The 23,128-nt window shown below is 33.6% G+C and overlaps 2 protein-coding genes across 2 annotated transcripts; both read left to right on the top strand.

Annotated features, from left to right (window-relative positions):
- Window positions 1-9,526: 9,526 nt before the first annotated feature.
- On the top strand, window positions 9,527-21,271 carry LOC108199887 (chaperone protein dnaJ 13). The gene is made up of 13 exons (XM_017367900.2): window positions 9,527-9,918; window positions 11,453-11,736; window positions 12,432-12,629; window positions 12,711-12,825; window positions 13,077-13,163; window positions 14,454-14,542; window positions 15,944-16,028; window positions 17,633-17,686; window positions 18,330-18,410; window positions 19,436-19,510; window positions 20,099-20,338; window positions 20,749-20,856; window positions 20,928-21,271. The coding sequence occupies exons 1-13, from the start codon at window positions 9,766-9,768 to the stop codon at window positions 20,982-20,984; spliced, it is 1,626 nt and encodes a 541-aa protein (XP_017223389.1). The 5' UTR covers window positions 9,527-9,765; the 3' UTR covers window positions 20,985-21,271.
- An 835-nt stretch (window positions 21,272-22,106) lies between these two features.
- LOC108198740 (17.8 kDa class I heat shock protein) lies at window positions 22,107-22,735 on the top strand. Its single transcript, XM_017366518.2, has one exon. The coding sequence runs from the start codon at window positions 22,201-22,203 to the stop codon at window positions 22,663-22,665; it is 465 nt and encodes a 154-aa protein (XP_017222007.1). The 5' UTR covers window positions 22,107-22,200; the 3' UTR covers window positions 22,666-22,735.
- The last annotated feature ends 393 nt before the right edge of the window (window positions 22,736-23,128 follow it).

The raw sequence follows: 23,128 nt of genomic DNA, 5'->3' as shown, positions 1-23,128 counted from the left end.
ATAATTCACTAGCGTGAAAGTCTTATAAACAAAAAAAATAAAAAAATTATAATAAATATTAGCACCAGACCTTCAAGTGGGCTTAACTTTCGATTTAATTATTGAATGCTAAATTGAAATTAAAACATCTCGTTATTCAACAAAACCATGATATAAATATTCAAGAAGAACAAAACATGTAACCATCGATTCATGTTATCATTCTTATGTAGTCTAGTATGCCACAAATCGGCAATGACTGACCGAACTCCAATTCAAATCATTTCTGACGCATAAAATAAACAGTAAATTTCAAAGTTGTGGCCAAAGTTTACACCGATTTTTAAAAAGTTGGCCAGAGTTCCAAATTCTCAGAAAGGTGACGAAATTTTGTCTCCATGTTTTAAAAGTATGGGTCCCGTTAAAGTGCCATTAAAATTTTAATGTTAACTGATATAATTGGAATTTTTTAAAGGATATTTCAATCGTGGCCGCCTTCTCTCTCCTAATACCGCCGCCAGTCACTACCAACCCTTCTCCTCCGAATACTCCGCACACAACACAAACACATATACATACACACAGGTCAGATGCACTGTTGATAGGGTTCTTATTATATGTTCAGGTTGAGTGAAATTGATGTGGTTTTATTATTTGTATGGGAATTATTGATATGGGTGTCGAAAAACCCATTTTTACCCTCTGTCTGTTGCTCCCGTTAATGACATTTAACGAGAGCCACACTTTTAAAAACCAGAGCCAAAGTTCGGCCACCTTTATGAGAATTTGGAACTTTGGCCAACTTTTTGAAAATCTGTGTAAATTTTGGCCACAACTCTGAGGTTTACTCTAAAATAAAATATGAATGAGAAATCGGTAATATATATCACATATACCACAATGCTTGCATATAAAATTTATATTCACTTGTAGGTAATGGTGTAAATGTAGAAGAATAGTGCGGCTGCGATGACGATGAAGATCGATAGGGTAAAAGCGTTGTTTTGACAACTATTTATAAATTTTTTTTTGATCCATTTGAACAACTTTTAGGCCCAATACGATGAATATAAACAGTCTTTAAAACATATTTAAAAAATAAATAAGTTATAATGTGCAAATCAACTGTGAGATTATTATTATTATTTTGAAAGAAAGTATTAAAAATTAATGTAATTATAATCTTTAACATATCTATTTAGATCATACTTAACTATGCTTGTTTTTATGTTTGTAACTAATTTTCTATATTTTCTGAAAAAGTATTTAACTTAGTCGTATAATTTTTAAAAGTATCTTTAATCTTTTTAGTACATATGTTTTGGGATTATCTTATAATCTCATAATTTTTAAAATTAATGTCAATGATTTTCTTATAATCTCATAATTGCTCTGCATACTAAAATTTTTGCCTTTTTAAATTATTTTTCAAAGAACATTTTTATTCATCTTTTGGGCCTACAAATTGTGCATATGGCCCAAAATGCTAATATTTTCCTTTATAAAGCTTTTACCCTATTCTCATCTTCATCGCAACCGCATTTTTCTTCTACATTCCTTCCCTATCAATAAAATTTATACTAAGTAAATAACCTTAAGTTACACCATTACCCACAAGGATATTACATGATTTCTTATTCATCTTTTCTATTATGCGAAAAGAATGGTTTGGATAGCAATCTGGTAAGTCTTTGTCGATTTGCAGGCTAGACTTGATAAGAGCGATCATATAAATTAGTTGTTACATGTTTTGTTCTTTATGAACTTTTGTTTCATAATTTTGTTGAATATTGAAATTTTTTAATTTCAATTAAACATTCGATAATTAAATCGGAAGTTGAAGAAAATCCAAGGTCTGATGCTATTTGATATGCATATTAACGTGTGTGTATATATAAATTTTATGGCTCAATATCATATGTTGAAATTGTCAAATTTTGATTAAATTTGAATTTTCATTTTATTAAATCGCTATATATATATATATATATATATATATATATATATATATATATATATAGGCAAGTGCTCAAATACAAACTACTTAGTGTACAAACGTACAAACAACCACTAAATGACTTGAACAGAATCACTAAATGATTGAACAGAATCACTAAATCTACCAGGGGGTCTGATGGAGAGAGACACGATTGAGGGAGATGAGAAAAGTAGTGGTGAATGTGTGTGTGTATGGCACTGGTCGGTGAGCGAACAACCAGAGAGAGAGAGAGAGAGCCGCTGGCAGTGGTGGTGGTTGGTGGTGGCTGGTGGTGAGAGAGAGAGAGGTGTTGGGCAGTGGTGCTGGGCGTGGTGGATGGTGGAGAGAGAGAGTGGCACTGGGCAGTGGTGGTGGTGATTGTGGTGGCGGGGGTGATGTATGTATGTATGTATTTGTTAAATTAAAATCTGCTAATTACCAAATATTATTATCATAATCACTGGTTTGTACGTTTGTACAGTAAGGAGTTTGTACTGGAGTAAGACCCTATATATATATATATATATATATATATATATATATATATATATATATATATATTATATGTAAGCCTCATTGTGGTAGAAATATCACATATTTATTACAAAATATGAATAATTAATTCATATTAAGATTTGTGGGAACTATATATTATTTGAAAGTCTTCTTATGATAAAAAATTCGCATTCTGTAAGTTAAGTTTTCTCCTAGAATACACGAATTGTATAGGTATAAGGATTGTAGTGTTATTCATTGATATTAATTATAAAAACCATTTGTTGTATGTAATTTGTTCTGGCTTATTATGCAGCAAACAATGAAGAAAATGCTCCAAAACATCATACAGTCGTGCCCAATCTCCAATGCCAGAAATTGAGAAGCAAACTCCTCGAGAAATCTCATAAATTTCAAAATAGGTGAAAACCAGAATTCAGTCCAGTACTGTAATTTTACAAAATTTATTTCAAATATTTCTTATGATGATTTACATATATTGATCTATCACTACAAATGTAATTACAGGATTACATATGGCAATTGCAAGCCCCTATTAGAACTATCCACATCAATCAAACCAAATGAGTGACATTAACATCCTTGTTCCCCCAAGGATATGGGCATGGTCAAATGATGGAAAACGAGCCATTTTATGGTCACTATTTCCCCGACTAGTATTTCAGGCAGAAGCATGCCATGACTAATTATTTGGTGAATCAACGGGGCCACCCTTGCCACAGGATGGAGAAATGGTGAGGAGAATGTCTTGGTGCATGCTAGAACGTCCAGTTTCTATATCAGCTCCATGGACATCAGAGCTGTATGAATGCTTGTTCTTACATGCATAGCACTTGCGGTTTTAAAATTTTTTGTTTTGTTTATATATTTTCACACTATGTATACATAAATTTTCTTTAATCTGGGAATTTGGATGTTGGACATGTATTCCACGTACGATTCATGATAATTACAGTTATATGTAATAATAATTTCAAGATATTATTTATATTAATGATGATGAATACAGAAATCACTTATTGAACACATATATGTGAAAATAGTAACGCATAAGCCAAGAGTGTCCGATGAATTGTATAATTAAGAATTCAGAGGTGTATATTCGATATCATAACCATCCTTCTTGTGTTTACCTTGAGTTATAATAAGCTTGCAAAAAAATGTATAGTAGTTATTACTATTCATCACTATATCTATTTCATTTTCAAAATTTTGATATTTTATCAAAGCGAAGGCATTATTAAGATATATGTTCGATTGATGACCTTTGTGCCTTCATTAACGGAGGGGATGGAGGTATTTTAACTTATTCAGTTCTTTTCTAAATTTTTTTCTTGTCTAGTTTCTCAAGAAAAAATAAAACCTGAAACTCTTTCCATTTTTCAACTATAATGGCACACTTTTCAACATTTAAATCATAAACTTAAGAACCACAACCATATGGCTCTACTCCTCTTTCATTTTTCCGGGAGGGGTAAAGTCACCTCTGAAGACAATTATCAAAGTTTAATGTAAAGAAGTGATTATAAGGAGGGCTTGGAAGCGTAAGTTGAAACCGTGTTCTTTTTCTTATTTTCATGCATTGTGTGAAATTAATGCTAAAATAAATGATTAAATTTAGTTTCCTTCAAGTTTAAGTCATAACTAAGGAAGTCAAGGTGACTCTTAGAAACTTTAAACGACATTGGTAGTACTGACAATGTTGTTTAGACGGTAACATGGTTAAATAATATATGCGCCAGAAGTGTTGCATCTTATGCACTAGGATTTTTTTAATCTCTAAGACAATGTGATACCATGCTTTTTTTCTTTCTAAGTGAACCCGTGTGTGAAACACAGTGAACTATTACCTAGGAAGCACAAACTGTTCCAAATGGATGTCGTACACCACTCCCCTAACTCGACAACTCGGCACCGACTCGGGTGAGTATTTGTCCAACTCCCATGTGGCATGTTTACACACACATGGTAGTGGACTTGCCTTCGACACAAGGCAACACGACCTTGGACTCGGCCAATCTTAAAAAATGCCCAATAAGCTGACTTTTTAGGCCCAATAATCTAAAGGTCACCTTTGTTTAACTTAATTTCATGGTCTCTCGCGCAACTAGATCTCTTTTATTTTCTCTTATCATATATGAGAATCGGAATATTCTTTTTTCTGGGATGGACATTTTTCTAGAAATGGAAATGTATTAGAATGAATCTTATATTTGATCAAACTTTTTTTGTCATTTATATTTGATCAAACTTGTTTAATCTTTTACCTATATAAATCATTGATTACTATTTTTATTATTATTGTTAATGTTATTGTCGAGTCTCATATCCAGGACTCTTCCATGATTGGTCGATTATTTTGCCTCCGTACCCATGTCCTGTTTCATCGTATCCAAGTCTATGCTTTCTAGACCATTACAAAAATAGTTTTATGATCTTTTGTTCTGCAAAGCTTGTTGATACCAATTTTGAATTAAGTAGTCAAGCTAGCATTTAACTTTTTCTTGTTGAATCTTGTGTTATGTGTTTTGTCTGGTTTTTTATCATTGTAGCCAAAAAAATTGTATTTTATTGGTCTTGGAGTTATTTGCTTACAAATGACTCAAGAAATCAGTAATTGTAGCATTATAGACCGTACTTGTTTTTCCTCATGTGCTGGTTTCTCTTCAAATCATCCATGTATTCTAAAGAATGTCGTCGAGGGCCCTGAAGAAATCAGCACCCACGTTGCCCACTTTGATCTTTTTTGTTATTTTATAGACTTCCTTACAACATAGCTTATTACATAATTGGTTAGTGTATGCTTAGGGGTTAACAATTTGATTTTTCAGGACTTAAAATGTTATTGAAGCCGCTATCCACAGTTCTCAGAGTAATTGTATGGCAATCATGGTTGGTGATAAGTTAAAGCAAACCAACAATTATGGTAAAAAAAAAAAATTATTGTTGAGGATGACATTAACACTTGTGATTGTGACCCTAATCTGAGTGAGGAGTTTGATAAATGAGCCTATTAATATCTTTGGTTATATGAAGATCCAATTAGTTAAGCCTTCTTGAATGCTTGAAATTCCGTTATTTATTCTTTTGAAATTTCATTATTTATTCTTTTGACGAATTGCTGTATTGTATACATCCTTAAAAGATTTATTTTGTTTAAGGTCATTGACAATTTCATATATTATTGTGGACAGTAATTTGTTCATTTGGATTTAATTGGACTTTTACATTTGAATTCCCGTTAAAAGACATATCCCAGTTTATTATATTTGAACATATTCAACATATTTGATAAAAATAGTATTTAATATGCCTAAAAGAAATATATTAATTCAAATGTGTTTATTATTATTTAAAAAACTATTTTAGTTGAAAAAAATAGATTATTATATTATAAATGTATTTTCTCGAGAAAATTAACTATGTGTGTGTGTATCAAAGCGTCGGGTAGCATTGGGCCAATTTAAGGATATAATAACAGGGTTTTTTTTGAAAGCAATATAATAACAGGGTTTAATAGGCATTTGTAATCAATACTAAAACACATCTAAATATATTCCTAAAAATAATCTTTCGGGGATATTTATTTATAGCTTAATATTTTAAACTACTATTAGACTTCAATATTATTTGAAGTTTTGATGGATCGGTGAGTATTTGTACCCGATCTTTATATATTATAACATATTTTAATAGGTTTCTTTTGGTATAACTCAAACGGATATAAACATTTTCATTGAAAAAATTTTCTCGGACTTATTTATTTATTTATTTATATCGCTTTCGACGGGGTTAACTCTAAGAAACTCATTTAACGTGTCCGATGAAAATACATATTTAACATATCCAATAAAATGATATAACTCAAACACGTTTAACAATTATTTAAATATATATTTTAGTTAAAATACGTAAGTTATCCTAATGTAGACATATCTTCGAAATAAAATTGATATTAAAGCATGTACAATCACACTAAGTTTACCTGAGATTAGAAGATATTTAATACAATGTTTTATGGGTAAATCAGTAAATATGAAGCTTGCCCCAATATTTAAAAAATTACCCATACTTGTATGAAAAAAATCAAATGAGCTATATAACTAATTTTAATTTGAAAAAATTTTCTTACACATAACTAATTAATATTATCCGTCAAATTTTTTAATAGAGAGTACTTACTTTTACGATTTTTATTTGTACATGTTTGGTAACATTAATTCAAGTATGCTTATTGTAACAGAATTTCTGCTGAGGTAAATAAAGGGATAAGTATCATTGTTTTTGTAGAAAGAAACAAAAACATAAAGTGATGAACAAACTAGAATAAGAAACATAAAAAAAAACCGAACATGCACCATCATGTGAGAAGTAGAAGTCATGAACAATACTAACCAAATAGGATAATTTTGTATAAGATAAACAACATAAAAACTATTTGTGAGCCGACCAACATAATTACTTAACGACTTATTAAAGAGCTACCATTGAAAGATCATGCAAGCGACGAGCCTCATCAGAAGGTGAAGATATTCGCCTTATCCTCTCGGTGAACAATCGGAGAGCTCTCTCCCATCTGCTCCGATCTCCAAGATCTTCGAGCCTGATCTCAAAAGCTATTTGGTTGAATTGGAAAAGTAAGAACCTTGTAGCATGCAATACATCTTCATAAAACTGAGGTAAAGATCTTAATTTCAAGAAAACCTTAAGCAGAAACGGACCTACTAGATATGCGACATATGGAGTAAAAGATATTGTCTGAGAACTAGAGGCTAAGAGCTTGAGCTTCACAACGGCCAACAAAGAAAACCCCATCAAGTCACTCTAAATTGGTATACAGATCGGGTTTTTAAGATAAGGGTTGTATATATGAGACTTTTAAACTTAGTTGTGGAATTATATATTTGAACTTTCTGGAATGTGGATAACTCAAAATTTTCTTTTTGCCTTTTTAATTCTGTGGATGGAGAAAAAGGGTGGCACAAACTAAAGCAGAAACTGGTTTGCGGGGTTTTGTATGAATATGAGTGACTTTAAAAGGAAAATTGTTTAATGCGTCATATTTTCGTGCAAAGAGAACCAAAGTATGATGATAGCGCACAGTCTTTAAAATCAATTAGCAAAAATGTATGATATCACTTACGATTCTTCTAGTCACTCGGTGACATTATACATGTCATGTGACGCCTCTAGACCCACATCCTGTGGATCCAGGCCGTCAGAACATCTTTGGCATACTTGTCTTACTATACAAATTCACCTCACACAAGTCCATGATCGATCGTCTCCTTACATCTCTATCTGATATATTATTAAACTATAAAATACATAACCATATACTATAAAGATAACCAACATCACCTTCGCCACAGGAACTCTCCAGCTAATCCTCCTTCTAGCTTCTTTGTCGCGCTTTCTCCTTGCCCTTGTTGCTGCTCACTTCCGGACCGTCTTTTAGATATGTGTCATGTTCACTCTTTATTGTTCACATATTTTAAAGTTGTACAAGAATGAGTAGTTGATTGCTCAGCAAGTCCACTAGATCAACGAGATCAACATAATGACATTTAAATAATAAAATCAACTTTAATAAAAAAATCAAAGTAGATGCACAAGAAAAGCTGAAATTAAAGCATACAACATAATTTATTAAAGGAAATTCTGGTCTTCCATCCTCACGGTTCCACTATATGGCTCGATCACTACCATCTAGCATATACCATCCCTGTGGTACCATCGCGGTCTAATCACAAATGTCAAAAAGCATCACACATACACCACTCTCTCTTGCTAACATAAGGGTTATCGCTTTCAACCCTTGAACTATCTAATCTTATAGATAGTAAATATTTCTCTTCTTTTCCATGAATACAAATTATTCGTGTTGACCAGTCTATTTTCGTTGGCCTTTATTCGACCAACTAAAGTTAGGATGAATTCCACTGTTGGGGTTGTAATATTGAGACACATTCCATTGCATTTATGTTTAATTTCTCACATAGTTTATACAATCATCTACATTAGCACTTTGCTCTAGCATCTAAAGCTCACAAGCTTGTGACAACATGTTGATCACCTTTGTGATGCAATCAAATTTGATAGAGATTGTTATTAGTTGGGTAGCAATGATGGTGGATTAATCAATTTGTAGTAAATCAGTAATCCTTTGGCTTGATGTCGGGTTCTGAAACACATGATTTGTCGTAATAAACTCTATCAAGTCACGGACTTTCTTGTATGACTTAGCCCGAAGTGCTCTTCAACTATTTCATGAATAATCTTGAAGACCATACATATTCTACAAACAAAATATCATAAGATACATTATTTTATAAAATTTACTAAAAAACTCAGAATTATATATATATATATATATATATATATATATATATATATATATATTGCAATTAAAACATGTTTTTGTGTAACAATATGTGTTGCAAAGTTCTGTTCGTAAAACTTATATAAGATTTTTAATGTTTTACTTTTTAATATTTTACTTGTGGAATATACATAATTTTGAAAAGTTTTAATGGACTAATGATATTTATAAATATAATATGTATAATAAAATAGTTTACAATATTTTATTATACATATTATATTTTACTTGCATATTATAATAGTAGGATACTCCCTTCGTCTCTAAATACTTTTCCCATTTGTACTTATCACGTTTGTCAACACAATTTTGATCATCAATATCTTTGATTTTATATTAGTATTAAATATAAAATCTTCACTATATTAAAGTACACATACACACTAATAAGATCATTCATAACTATATTTTGTTTATACATTAGACGTAAATCAGTAATCTGTCTCGTATTATAAACAGTGCCGACATTTCAAACGGGAAACGTTTTTAGAAACGTAGGGAGTATAGAATATTTTTCTTGCATAACGTACAAAATCTATGATCCAATTTTATCTTTCTTCAAAATACTTAATTACTTAAATGATTAGTTTTAAGTTTGTCATTCCACCGTTGTTCAAGTTGTCACCATTATATAAATTTTAATTATCTTATTCTGAAAATAATAATTAATTATCTTGTTAAACAAGAAATTGAAAAAAGGCTCAACAGAAAACCCGGGTGAAGCAAAGCCGGAGCTCTCTGACTCCGTTTGACAACAAAAATGCTATACTTATATATAGTCCGCCGTTGCGACACTCACTGTTCTTGAAACTATAAACCCACCCCAATTCAGTAAAAAATAAACATAAATCATCCCTGCAATCTCTACCAAAAACCCATTAAACCCTTTTGATTTTGAAACCCCATTACAATGAGAGAAGATAATAAAAGTAGTGATAATGAGCCCCCAAACAGGGAATTATATGCTCTGCTTCACATATCTCCACAAGCTTCTGATGAGGAAATTCGTAAAGCTTATCGCCAGTGGGCTCAAATTTATCACCCTGATAAACAATCTCCTCAGGTACAAGTACAAGTACAACCCCTTTTCTTGTTTTGGTTGTATGTGTTTTTATGTGTGTTTGTGATTATGGTTGTGTGTGAATGTGTGTTTTTGTGGACTTGGTTTTGATGGGTTGGTGGGAATTTGAAAATCTTGGAGGTTCTTGGTAAATTTGTTTGTTTTGGTGCCTTGGTGGTGTGATAATGTGAGGGTGTTGAGCAATTTTGGTAATAATTTGTGACTTATTGAGGTGGTTTGTTGGAATTTGGTGATTCGATTGATGATAGTTCTGTGGTATTTTTGATTCTGAGATTGAGCATTATTTGATGTTATTGGGATTTATTTTTGGGGTTATGAGATTAATAGGACGATGATTATGGGTTTAAATATCAGGTTAGCTTCGGGTGGAACTCTTGGGTATAATGGTCCTATCATTTTCGAAAACTTGGTTGATCTTGGGAATGGGAAGTAAAATCAAATATACTTAAAAAAACAGATTAGAGTTTTGTTTTTTTTATCAATTGGAAATTACTATATTTGTTTGGTGACTTAAGACTTCAGTACTGAGAAAAAACATAACTTTAAGCTCCTTATTATCCCCAAAGCCTAGTTGAGAAATAAGTAACCATTTTGCTTGAAAGAACCAACACTTTTAGAGAACGCAATAGCGGGGGCATGCTTTTCCCGCGCTTTGAAAAGATATGATTAACTTGAAGAAACTGACTTATTTTATAGATTTGGGCCTCATTCTAATCGACAAATATCGGAACATCCAAACTATGAGAAAATAATTCTGGATTCTTTAAGAAAGAGATTATGGTTGAAAAATGAACTCAATTTTATGTTATCTTTATCTTTTTTTATTATTATAATAAAGACAAGTCGCGTATTGCCGCCTGCAGAGTGGATACCACTAGAACTTTTTGTCGCACTTGATATCTTATGAGTTAAGTTAATATACTTCATTATTATTGCATCTATGGCTTGATATATATATTTACTATATGCACTTCGCATTGCACTAATGCTTTGGGAGCCCCTTGCTTTTTGTTGCGCTGTTAGTTTCCAACAACTATGGTGCTAAAAAATTCTGCTATAGGATGGAGTCGTGAGCTTTATGTTTTGTAAGAAGTTCTTGTGGTTTATTTTTAAAATTTCAAAAAATTGTCATATGTCACTAGAAAAGAGGAGTTTGCATCAATAAAGGAGCAAACCAATGAGGACGACACGTCACCAGGGTAGTTACGGATTTTGTTATTGTATTTTTTGAATTGAAAAGTTGAGTGAGAGACATGAAATGATCAGGATTTGTTAAGAGTCATGAAATGATCAGGATATGTGGTAATTCCTAAATAATATCATAGCAATACTCACTGCGATGTTGTTGCTGGCACCCAATAAGGTTGCAATGTTTCTCGTCTCTAACATAACCTTGGAATTATATTGGAATATCTTTTTTGGGGCTTATCTCTCTCAGTGATTATCATCTTTCCTGCTGCACTCTTTTACTTAAATAAATACTGACTGATAACAATACCACAACTCTTGTTTTCAGATGAAGGATATTGCTACAGAAAATTTTCAACGGATATGTGAAGCTTATGAAATTTTATCTGATGTGAATAAAAGACAGATATATGATATATATGGTATGGAAGGGCTAACTTCTGGTTTAGAGCTCGGTCCGAAATTAGACCGAGTTGAAGAGATTAAGGAAGAACTTGAGAGATTGAGGCGGCAGAAGCAAAATTCAAAAGTCTTAACCCTCTTACCTTCAGGCGTGATTCTCGCAAATTTGTCGCTTCCGCAATTTCTTAATGGTCATGGAATCATGCGAGGGTAAAACTATTTTTGTTCTTTAGTTGTTTTACTGAGTTAATCAGGATATGGATTACTTGTGATTATTTTTCTGCAACATGAAGGTTCTAATGTTCTATCCTATGTAGATTTATGCAGCACATTTGTCCTCTATAACAACAGAGTAAAATTATATTATTTTGTTTTGTTGTTTTTACTATTGAAGTCAATTTATATACCAGCTTCTAATCCATAGGTCAGAACTCAGAACCTTCTTTTTCCGAAATAATAGGCATGCTCTCCTTATAGTCTAAATAACATTAATTATTTGGGTAATGGTCCATAACAATCAATTATTAGCAGCATACTACCGGCTGGAAAAAACCGCTGGAAGGTAAAAACCCTAGGATGAGTGATTTTTCGAAGACATTGTTGCCACCGCATTTACATCAAAAATTTAGGCTTAATGCCTTCTAGCAGAAAATATGTGTATGTTGATAGTATACTGCAACATTCGTATGTCAGGGACCCGGATCCTTATTATTTTGGGTGGTCTAGTTGGATCTGCTAGAATAGATTATCCACCTGATTGAACTATCCCGAAAAGTTCATCCCCCCCCCCCCCCCCCCCCCCCCCCTCCCCAACAGAAATTTTTCGCTGTTATCATCTTGTATACTTTTATATACAAGTATCTGGTATTTCATCTTGATAATTTTAATCTTTTAAATTATTACAGGATGTCCATGACCAGTGAAGTTCAATCTCAACTCTCAAAAAGGAACCTTATTGCTGTTGGTGGTAATCTAGCAGTTACCGGAGAATCTGGCGGTGCTGCTACCACTGCTGTCCTTAGGCATCAGATATCTTCTGCTTCAACAATAGAATTCATGGCGTCTGCTGGTTTACAGTCTCTCATTGGCGTACAAACATCTCGGTGCGTCAATTAATGAAATTAGTAATATTGGCTTTACCTTACATTTCTCTTTTTACCCAAATTTTCTATCATATACCCCAGACAACTATCTGCCAACGCCAATGCAACAATGGGCCTTGCCATGTCTTTAAAAGATGGCTCGATCAATCTTACCAATGCTTGGACGCGACAGCTGTCGGAGTCTACTAATGGAAACGTAAGTGCTCTTATCTTTGCCATGTTTTAGACTTATAGGTTCTTAAATTGCATATTACAGTAGATACGGATTTAGATGATTTCACCGGTCTGACATCCTAATATTATGAAAAGTACAAGATAAAAAATATCTAGACCACAGACCTTTTATTATTTGTATGATAATTTTAACCTCTTGAGGTTCAAACAATCTGTCTGGAAAATATTTGTATTCCTTAATTATCATTATTTCTATGTTCTCTTGGCATCCAGATTGAGCTTTCTTTAGGTCCAGAGTCATTAATCTCTGTTGGATGGCGTAAGAAAGATGAGAAAATGTCTGCAGCTGGAGGGATAAAGGTCTATTCAATTTTCCATTTTGTTTAACTTCCACATTTCCTCTATCGATTAAATTCCTTGTGATATAATGAATTAACTTACACCCATTGAAGTTCTTACTAAGAAAGATGAACATTTGTCAACTTTTTTTGGAATAGATTTACTAATTAAATAGACAGTGATTAGTGATAAGTATTGTCATAGCAAGTTTATCGTTAACTATTGAAAACCTAAATAGAAAATCATTATTGTAGATTCATGGAACCATTTGTTGGAAGAATTGCCATATATTTTATGAATAGGGAGATTAGGAAAAAAAACAGTAACAATAACTATACCTGACAATGGTTTTCTACCCTATGTTCAATGAGAAAATGGACGCTTGGAGAGGCTAACATACGGAGATAGGACAGAACATTTCTTGCTTCAAGATTTGAAGTTCTTAAGTTCATGATTTTTGTCTGCGTAGTAAACATGACCTTTGCTACTATATTTATATTTCCAAAAATTGATTTGCTATGTATTAACCAAACACCATTGAACAAACATTGTTACACATCTCCACAATGCTATGTTACTAGGACTCTTCATTTTGCCTTGGAAGTACCCGTGTGGGACACTAGACACTCGGACATGGACACTTGGTCTAGGACACTTATTTTATGCCAAAAACATGTAACATTTTAAAATATTACCGAGTTCGACACATGGACACTTATCCATATCGGGAACTTTTAGCCAAGTCTGAGCAACACAGCCACAATGTAATGAGATGGTTAGAAGAAATTCTGCTCATTTTTGACCTGTAAGAGTAAAAATTCATGGTTTTTCCCATTCACAAGATTAGGGTATGTTATAAAGGTGAAGAACATAGTGTATGTTTGTGTGTGCGTATTGTTTAGTCCGACTATCTGTGTATCTCTCTCTGTTTCTCATATGTATAGATGACGTTCCCCTAAAAACCAATTTAGCATAGAAATATAGAGTTATGTTACCCTAAGAGCCATCTTAGCGTAGGAATTTTAAAAACCAGATATCACCAATGCAGATGATGCGAACCACCATTTGTGGTACGCCAACTCACCAGTAAGAACTTAAACTATTGGATCATCAATAATGGATTGTTCTGATGGATTCTTAGTTTAGGCTCTATATATGTATGCAAAGATATATTCCATAAATCCATTCCAGCAGTATTAGTTTCCACCTGATGTGCATCTCATATTTATCAAGTCCAATGTGTTCCAATCTGTCACAAAAGATTAAAGCTAAAAAGACTAGCTGCCTTGTCCCCTTTTTTAATCACTGCAGATTGGCACAAATGCTGTAGGGGCATCTGCTCATTACACTCATCACTTTTCCTCGAAATCTCATGGAAGAGTTGCTGCTAAAGTAGGAAGGTGCATTTTCACTGTTATGATCTATTGTCTTTGACGATTTTTAAAGTAGTATCCATATTGATGAAAGCATTGCTCAAAGTTTTGTAAGCTGACATTTTGCACTCGGCTTGATCTGCTGATATCTTCTGTCTACCATTTAAAAATCTAGTTGATATATGTTTGCTATTTTAGAAAGAATAAATTGGCCATGTAGGTGATCATATCCATGCTTGACAGTTATCAACTTATCTTTAGTCCAAAATTCCTCGTGAAGCATCTGGAGTAGAAATTAAAAAGAAACTTTGCTGTTGAAGTGCATATAGTCTATCCAGTTAACATTATTGCATTTACAATTGGTTGTTTTATAGGTCCTTAAAAATGTAACTTTCGATCACTTTTGGTGCTATTCATTTAACACATATAAAACTACAATTTTACCTTTCCGCTCTCCATATTTAGTGCTAATTGTTCCTTTCAAGTTTCAATACAACTAAGAAATGGGATTGCCACGGTAGCCCTCCCAGATTTTAGTATAAGAGAACTGTTTCTCAATTCACCTGAAATTAACTATTAGACATATCTGATCCAAAAGAGGCAGTATGGTCTGGATTGCACAAGTTGAGGTTGCTTATATCACAAAGTGGCTGCAGTGCAGGCTAGAAAAAAGTAGAAAAGTAAACATAAAGGAAATTAAGCAAAAGAGAAAGAAGCTGTAACTGAGGAGCATATGTTAGGGATCTCTAAATTTGGAACAGGAGTTGGTTGAAAATAATGCCCAAGTATAATTGCATGCAAACATATGAGGTTTAATCTGTAAATAGCCTGTATGCCAATTTTAAGTTGGGATGGCAGCTTTTTTTCTTATTAATAATTATTTTTTTCCAATCTATGCATGCTAATTTAATTTAAGTACCACGGATGACACAAATATGGTGTTTGTGTATATATCTTTTCTTTTGCTCATTGTCATAGTGATTTCACCTATAAATTTTTTAATGGTGCCAAGTTTATTCTTACTATAGTAGTCTTATTTTTCTATATATGTAGAAACTAAATCTTAGTATATATCATTGGCATCATGGTGTCCTTGTCATCAAGACAGTGTAAGAGGGGCATGAGATGATGGCTCAAGATGAAGTTCTGCAGGCTAAACACTGTTACTCTTAAAACTTCAAGCATCACATTATGCTGAAGAATTAGAGTCAGTGGTATATATGCACCTGCATATGTACTATGTCCTGCAGAAAGTTTGTTAGATATAAGTGGGATAGAGGATGCATTATACTAAAATACACTGGCTATAAGAATAAATGGGTTGTTTTATTTTTTGATTTTTTGTTTATGTTTTTTTGAACAAATTTATGTGTTACAATTCATTTGACATGCCAGATTACTAAGTTGTAACTTTATTATGATTGTCAGCCGTGCACTTGAAATTGAACTAGGAGGTGGAAGGAAAATTTCTAAGTTCAGCACTGTACGCATGTTATATGCAATAGGAATCCAGGTATTTTTTGGTAGAAGCAAATTGTTGTACTATAGATTTAGTTGTTTCCTTATGTTATCTCTTATTGGATGTCTTTGTTTCTAAGATAGCTCAAGATAGGTACTTGTTAATTTCAATATAGCTAGGAGCTGGTATGTGAAAGACCTAAGCTCCTGCTACCACAGTCTCCTTATCAACTTTGAGAATGGATGGATGATATGTAGAACTTTTAGGAAATTTAACTTCATGCATGTAAGGAATTCAGTATTTTATCTAATATACCATCACATTTATGTAAGGTTGGATCTCTGGACATTTTTTAGCTCTTTATTACATCGTATATTTTGCTTACTTCGAGTGGCTAGTGTGGAACCAAAGTTACCCAATATGTCTCATTCGGAAGTAGGGCATGGAAAGGGTGATATATACTCTGATCTTACCCCTACTTTTGTCAGGACTGGCCTATACTTGCCTATATTTGCAGATTACCTAATTATAGTGGTGTGACTACCAAGTAATAGCAGTATTAGTTGGTATAAATGTGCAGGGGTTATCTTTTCTCGGAAGTAGTTACTAGTTAACTGAGTCAATAAATAGAACTTGTAGTTGATTTTTAGTATGGATTACGAATGATATGAAAATGAATTAGTTAATTTCTAGTATGTTGAATCACGAATGATATGAAAATCAAACTTGTTCCACCAATTTCCTCACCTGTCTCCCTACAAGACTATACTAAGTTCTTCTCTAAGCTTTTACCTCTACCTCTGATCTGTTAGATATATATCTCTCTGTCAACTCTGTCTATCTGTCTGATCCCTTTCTGAATGCTCTCTGCTCTCTGCTCTCTCTCAAATCTTTCTCTAATGCTCTGTTCTATCTTTACTTCACTGCAGTTATAAACAGAAAACACAAAAACAATGATAAATATAGAAGCTAATATCCTAGTTTCTGACCTACTTCTAGAAGTAAAGAGGCTGTTTTAAGTAAAGAGGTTGTTTCCTTGAAAACCTTGACTTCTAAAATATTTATGATATAGTTGAAAATTTTCAAGTTTTTGTACAAAAGAATGAAAAGACTTTCAAGAAGCTGTTAAAAGACTAAAGAAAGTGAATGATAGGATGAAATCTGATAGGACCGTAAAGGCATGCAGTAAAAACGGTGTGAAACTGTATTAAAAAGAAAATAAAGTGTAGTAAATTCTAATGTATTTCTTATTTTATTTTCTGTGTGCAAATTAGCAGGAGTGCTGTTAAAATAGCATACCATTAAAACTAACAAAATAAACATGCAATTATTTTTCTTAGTAGTGCACAATTAAATATTCTGCTTGTCTGTCATCTAAAGTAAAAAGATGTCTCGTATCCTTTTCTCATAAATTTAAGGATTTCAAAAAGTTGAAAACCTTTACGTTTCCGTCCCAAAAGGGAGCTGGGCTTCAGGTGTGGGAAGATGTCTGGTCCAAAGCAAGGAGGACAAAATTAGGTTTTCCAAGTGCCTCAATGAATTTTTTAGATCTTGAGTGTATTCCATTAATGCTGGTTTTCTTTTAAGCTATGTTAATATATATTTGATTAAAATGTTTATTCTGCTTAATGACCTTGTACTTTTTCTTGTATATGAAGGGTATCTTTTGGAGATTTGAATTTCACCGAGGTGGGCAGAAACTGGTCATCCCTGTAAGTGCAAGTGCAATTTCAGCGTGCTAAGTTTCAGTAACCCCCCCCCCCCCCCCCCCCCCCCCCCCGCCCCGCCCCGCCCCGTCCCCCACCCCCAACCCCCCGCCGCTGCCGCCTAAAGAAAAGGAAAAATGATTGGAATAGAAGTTCTAAATTGCCTTCACAGACAGTTCTGATCTCCTTATATTAATTTACTTCAAATCTTTTATTATGAATTTCTTTGTTTTTACCACTTCATGCACCCTAGTCACCTAATATAATACTTTGAAACACCTTTGTTTGATTGCTTATAGTATTCAAATTCAATCCTTAAACTAAAATTTTAGCACTCTGATTCATAAATTTCCTTAGTTCAGCCAGTGACCTCACTTATGCTTTGATTATGATTCAGCTTTGTGAAGGCACTCTTATAGTCTTATAGTGGATAAAAGTATAAAACAAAGAACAAGCTTTTATCATACCTCAAAAGTCTACCAAAATCTTGCGTGTGAGCTAGAGATTGAAATACCTTATTCTTTGAATGTACATTCTGACAAACAATGTAGATCATTTTATAATGCTTTTGCAGGTTTATGAAAAACAGATCTGCACTATTTGCTTATAGCTATTAATTTCGTCCCTTATATTGAGCCGTTGTGTGCAGATTTTGCTCTCTAGCCATCTGAATGTAACAACTGCTGCTGGAGCATTAATTATTCCAACTTCACTTTATTTCGTGCTTAAGGTTGTTGCACAAACTGAACTTTTATTATTTTCCTATTAAATTGTATTACTGGATTCCTTAACAGTAGTGTTGAATAATATATACATTATCTCTTTGAGTCTTGAACAGAACAATGAGACTCAAACTGAAACACACTGCTGAGTTCGTATATATTAGGGTGGTCCATGGACCTTTGATTCCAAAAGTGACTCCACTGTGTTGCAGTCCTTACACCTCTATAATCTATTATTTAGTGATATAATTCTCAACTCTTTCATCGTTTGTTTCACTTCGTACACCTACGAATATTTAGCTTGCTCTGTTTCATAGTCACACATTCACACCTGTTTATCACATTAATATAAGTTTCCCAGTTTGTTTGCATTATAGTTTGCTTGTTATATATATGTGGAAACTTATGTTAGTAGCCAATATGTATCTGCAAAACTTCTGGTTAGTATGTCAGAAGGCCAATACAAAGTGATGTGAAGGCATTTCTTCTGCTAAAGAAGTTGGATATGGTCTGATACTTCTAAATTTTTTAATATGGATCAAGTAAATATCATCAAATCAGCTTGTTTAATAAATGGTTGGTAACGAATGTTCTGTTTAAACTTTTATATGAGTAGAAGTGGAAGGATAGAAGAAGTACTTATCTTTACTTATGTAGCTGTTGTTCAGTTTGTGAACTACCATCCTATATTACAGAGGGATGGCAATAGAATAAACTGTACGACAGACAATTTCGATGCATTAAGAGGCATCTCCGTACTAGCAATGTATCAAGTGTTACAAGTCATTTCTTGAGCTATATAAAATGTACCACTTTACCCTTGGGATGAATCTAGTTATATACATCTGTATTTATGTTGCACATATTCATTGTTTGATCCTATTAGATTCAAAGCTGTGCTCTTTCATGCTGCACCAGTAATTACGTATACCTGTTAGATACTGAAGCTAAACAAGTCATTAGCTGATCCATATGCTTGAAGTCTAAACATTTTTACTTGCCATCTGATTTGTCTACTTGTCTATGCTTGCAGTCGTGTCTTAAACCTTATTACTTGAGACGGGAAAAACAGAAAGCAATGGAGAATATGCATCGAACTCAAGCTGAGGTACAGAAATTCATTTACAGCACTGTAGTTTTAGCTTTTCTTGGGTTGTAAATTATTCTGCTTGTTTCATACACTTACTGCCTTTGATGCACTCGTGTATACAGAAGGTCATTTACATGGCCTCATGTGCAAAAAGCTAATGGTTTTATTGGAACCTTCAAAATTTTGCAATGCACTAGTTCCAACATTCCAAAATATGTACAAAAGGTTGAGCTGCTGCAAAGCAACCTAAACTTTTTCCTCCAAATATTGGAACTGAATAAGCAAGATCGTTTGTCGTTGGCAAAGAAAAGAATGCTAACTGTGATTCTTTTTTTTTTTTTATAGTTTCTTTCCATGATATTTATAACCTCTATAATAGACTAGAAGGGTTTTTTCATGTTTTTTATTGCTTTGAAGTAGGATGTTGCTAGCTGCTATCTATATTTTGATGACTCTACTAAACGACTGTAGTTTGTCCAACACAAAAATGGTAGAGGGAGATTATTATATTGTCATCGTTATCTTATTTGTGGTTGCTTCTTACACTCTTTCTTAGCATCTCAGAATATAATTCATGCATTTAGTAATCTTTTTTTGTTTATATAGGTCCAGCACGTGAGGGCATTAGCTGAGAAAGCTCAACGGTTGCTAGAAAACGTTGCCAATAGGAAAAGAAGTCGGCGATTAGAAATAGGTGGACTGGTGATAACAGAAGCAAAATATGGAAATCAAAAAATTTTGAAGAATAGGTTTCAGTCGGAAGAACAGAAGGATGAGTTGGCTGTACAAGTTATCGATGTCACCTTACCATTAAATTTTCTAGTCAATGATTCTGGGCAACTTAAGGTATATATCATTGGACTTCTGTTGGTTAATTTGTACAAAAAAACTGAATTTGTGCCTACAAAGTTGTATGTTTATGGATGAGCAACTTCTAAGCACCACTTGCAAAGAACTTCTTTATAATCATCTAGTATTTTTTATATATCTTTACGTCTATTGTGGAGCCTTCTTCAATGAAATTTATTAGGTGGTTGACTCGTTCACTTTCTCAATTTGTAAAATAACCAGTAACAGTTCCTTGACAAACATGTTCCATTTGTGGTTCAACGCTGATGTGCTAGACTGCTAGTTGCTGCTAGTGTTTATAGTCCCTATAATTCTATTACCAGTAATGACAGCTTATATATACCAGCTAGAGAGTAGCGAAATTTTCATTTATTGATTGATATGCGCTTCTGATGTGTGCTCAACAGCTACATGAGGGTGTAAAGAAATCGGGTATCATGGGCTTCTGTGATCCATGTCCTGGCGAGGTTAAGCATTTGCTTGTGGAGTACACTTTTGGCGGCAATAGATATGAGGTACACAATTGTTTGCTTCATCTTTTTTGCGTACAAGTCCCTGCTGAAAACTAAGCTTTATATGTTACCAGGTTGAAGTTGATGACTATGAAGAGTTACTGATACCTCAGGAAGCACACAGAAAATAACATGTTCTGTAAGATACATCAAAGATTTTTGCTTCACAGCAGTAGATGATGTCAAGGCACATAACCATGCGAACTGTAGGTGTCTACTGGCTGTTTTCTTTTTACGAATTAGCAAGCTTCTTTGGTGTCTTTGAGATGCCATTTCAAAATTATATCTTCAGTTGGGTCTTTTGTGTTAGGCAAAGGTTAACTTGCAAAGACGTGCTTTTGTAATAGTTGGCAATTAGTAGCACATTGTAATTTCTGTTTGAAAATTTTGGAAAAATTATGTCAAGATTTTTGGATTATACACCTTTGTTATAGAGAAATAGAATATCAGAGAAAACAATACAGGCTATCTAAATCAGACACTTGGGCTCCTTTGTGTCTTGTCAAAACAAATAAAATGTCCCCTTTATATGTACATTGTTTTTATGTTAAATCCTAGATTTAAGTTGTGATGTACTAGATTTGTATCTCTGTTTTCAAATATTCATGTTGAAAGTTGTATCAGTAAATATATACCAATGTCCTCTTTATCTCTACAAATAAGTGTAATTATTTGTTTGTTTTACGAGAATATTTCTAGATATTCAAGGAGTCAAATTTTTTGAATATGACATTTATTATTATCTTACCACAATATAAGCAATCTAGTTGAAATTCTAATGAGGTAATGCAAATTGATAGATACATTGGTTTGTCTTAACAATACATTTGAGAATCATAAAGTAGAACATTTTTAGTAAGTTAATTACAACTATGGAGTTCTGTCTAAAATTTGGTAATTAATCACGATTAATCATTGACAAAATAAATAAAAAATCACTGATTAATCCATGTTTCACTGGACTGATTCCCGATCAAATCTATTAATTCTCGATCAATACAATTAATTTCTAATTGATCATTATTCCGTGACTTCACCGATTCTCGTTTTTTACAACACAAGTACTAGTAATGGAGTAGAAACCAGAATGATCTCGTGGAAACCAGGTCTTTGCATGTTAAAAGCAATGGAACGACTCTTTCCAGAGAGCTCTTCTCCATTATATTTTAGATAAACTTTTTTATTCGGCTACACATTCCCGGAAGAAACGAGAGAACGCTGGTGCCATACCGAACAGCCCCAGGAAGTTCCTATAAATACCTCGTCCCCTGTCTCGTAATGCAACATTCAAGTATCAAAAGCACAAGCAACAACTAATACAAATCAGTTCTTGTACAAGCCTCGCAAATGTCGATCATTCCAAGCTTTTTCGGAGGCCGCAGAAGCAACGTCTTCGACCCCTTCTCTCTCGACATCTGGGACCCTTTCCAGGGCCTCCCTCTGATCAATTCTGAATACGGAAAAGAGACGGCAGCGTTCGCGAACACGCGCATTGACTGGAAGGAGACTCCGGAGGCTCACGTGTTCATTGCGGATCTCCCGGGGCTGAGGAAAGAAGAGGTGAAGGTGGAGGTGGAAGAAGGCAAGGTTCTGCAGATCAGTGGAGAGCGGAAGAGGGATAAGGAGGAGAAGAATGAGAAGTGGCACCGCGTGGAGCGCAGCAGTGGGAGGTTTCTGAGGAGGTTCAGGCTGCCGGAGGATGCCAAGGTGGAGGAGGTGAAAGCTGGGATGGAGAATGGGGTGCTGACTGTTACGGTTCCTAAGGTGGAGGTGAAGAAGCCTGAGGTCAAGTCCATTGATATCTCTGGTTGAACTGAGATGAAATTATGTGTGCTTTGTATTTCATAATGGTGAATAAATTGTATTAGAGTGTAAATGTTTGTGTTTTTCGGAGTGTCATGAAAACGTGAACAAGGGCGTTGTTCGCTTTTATCTCTGTATTGTTTGCCAAATTATTATACGAGTTTTCTGGTGTGTAATGAGCGCACATTAATAATCACTTTTTTAGTTAGACAGTGAATTTTTATTGACTTCAATCATTGATGAAATTTCTGCATCCACAAGCCAGAAAGGTCCATCATAATTCATAATATAAACATCAGTTACATGCTTGCAATCTTACTTGGCCAAGGCCGAGTTATTCATGTGCAAGAAAAAGAAGAATAACTAAGCATTACAGAACAATGGCACCCAAATTTTGAGAACAAGTGAGAGAAGATGATGACAAGGATATAGATAAAAGGTGAACCATTAGCTAAGAAACTAGCACACTTGA

The sequence above is a fragment of the Daucus carota genome, chromosome 8, assembly GCF_001625215.2.
Source record: "Daucus carota subsp. sativus chromosome 8, DH1 v3.0, whole genome shotgun sequence".
Classification (NCBI taxonomy): domain Eukaryota; kingdom Viridiplantae; phylum Streptophyta; class Magnoliopsida; order Apiales; family Apiaceae; genus Daucus; species Daucus carota.
Note: the sequence above shows the minus strand (reverse complement) of the source record. Positions and strands in the feature narration are given on the sequence as shown.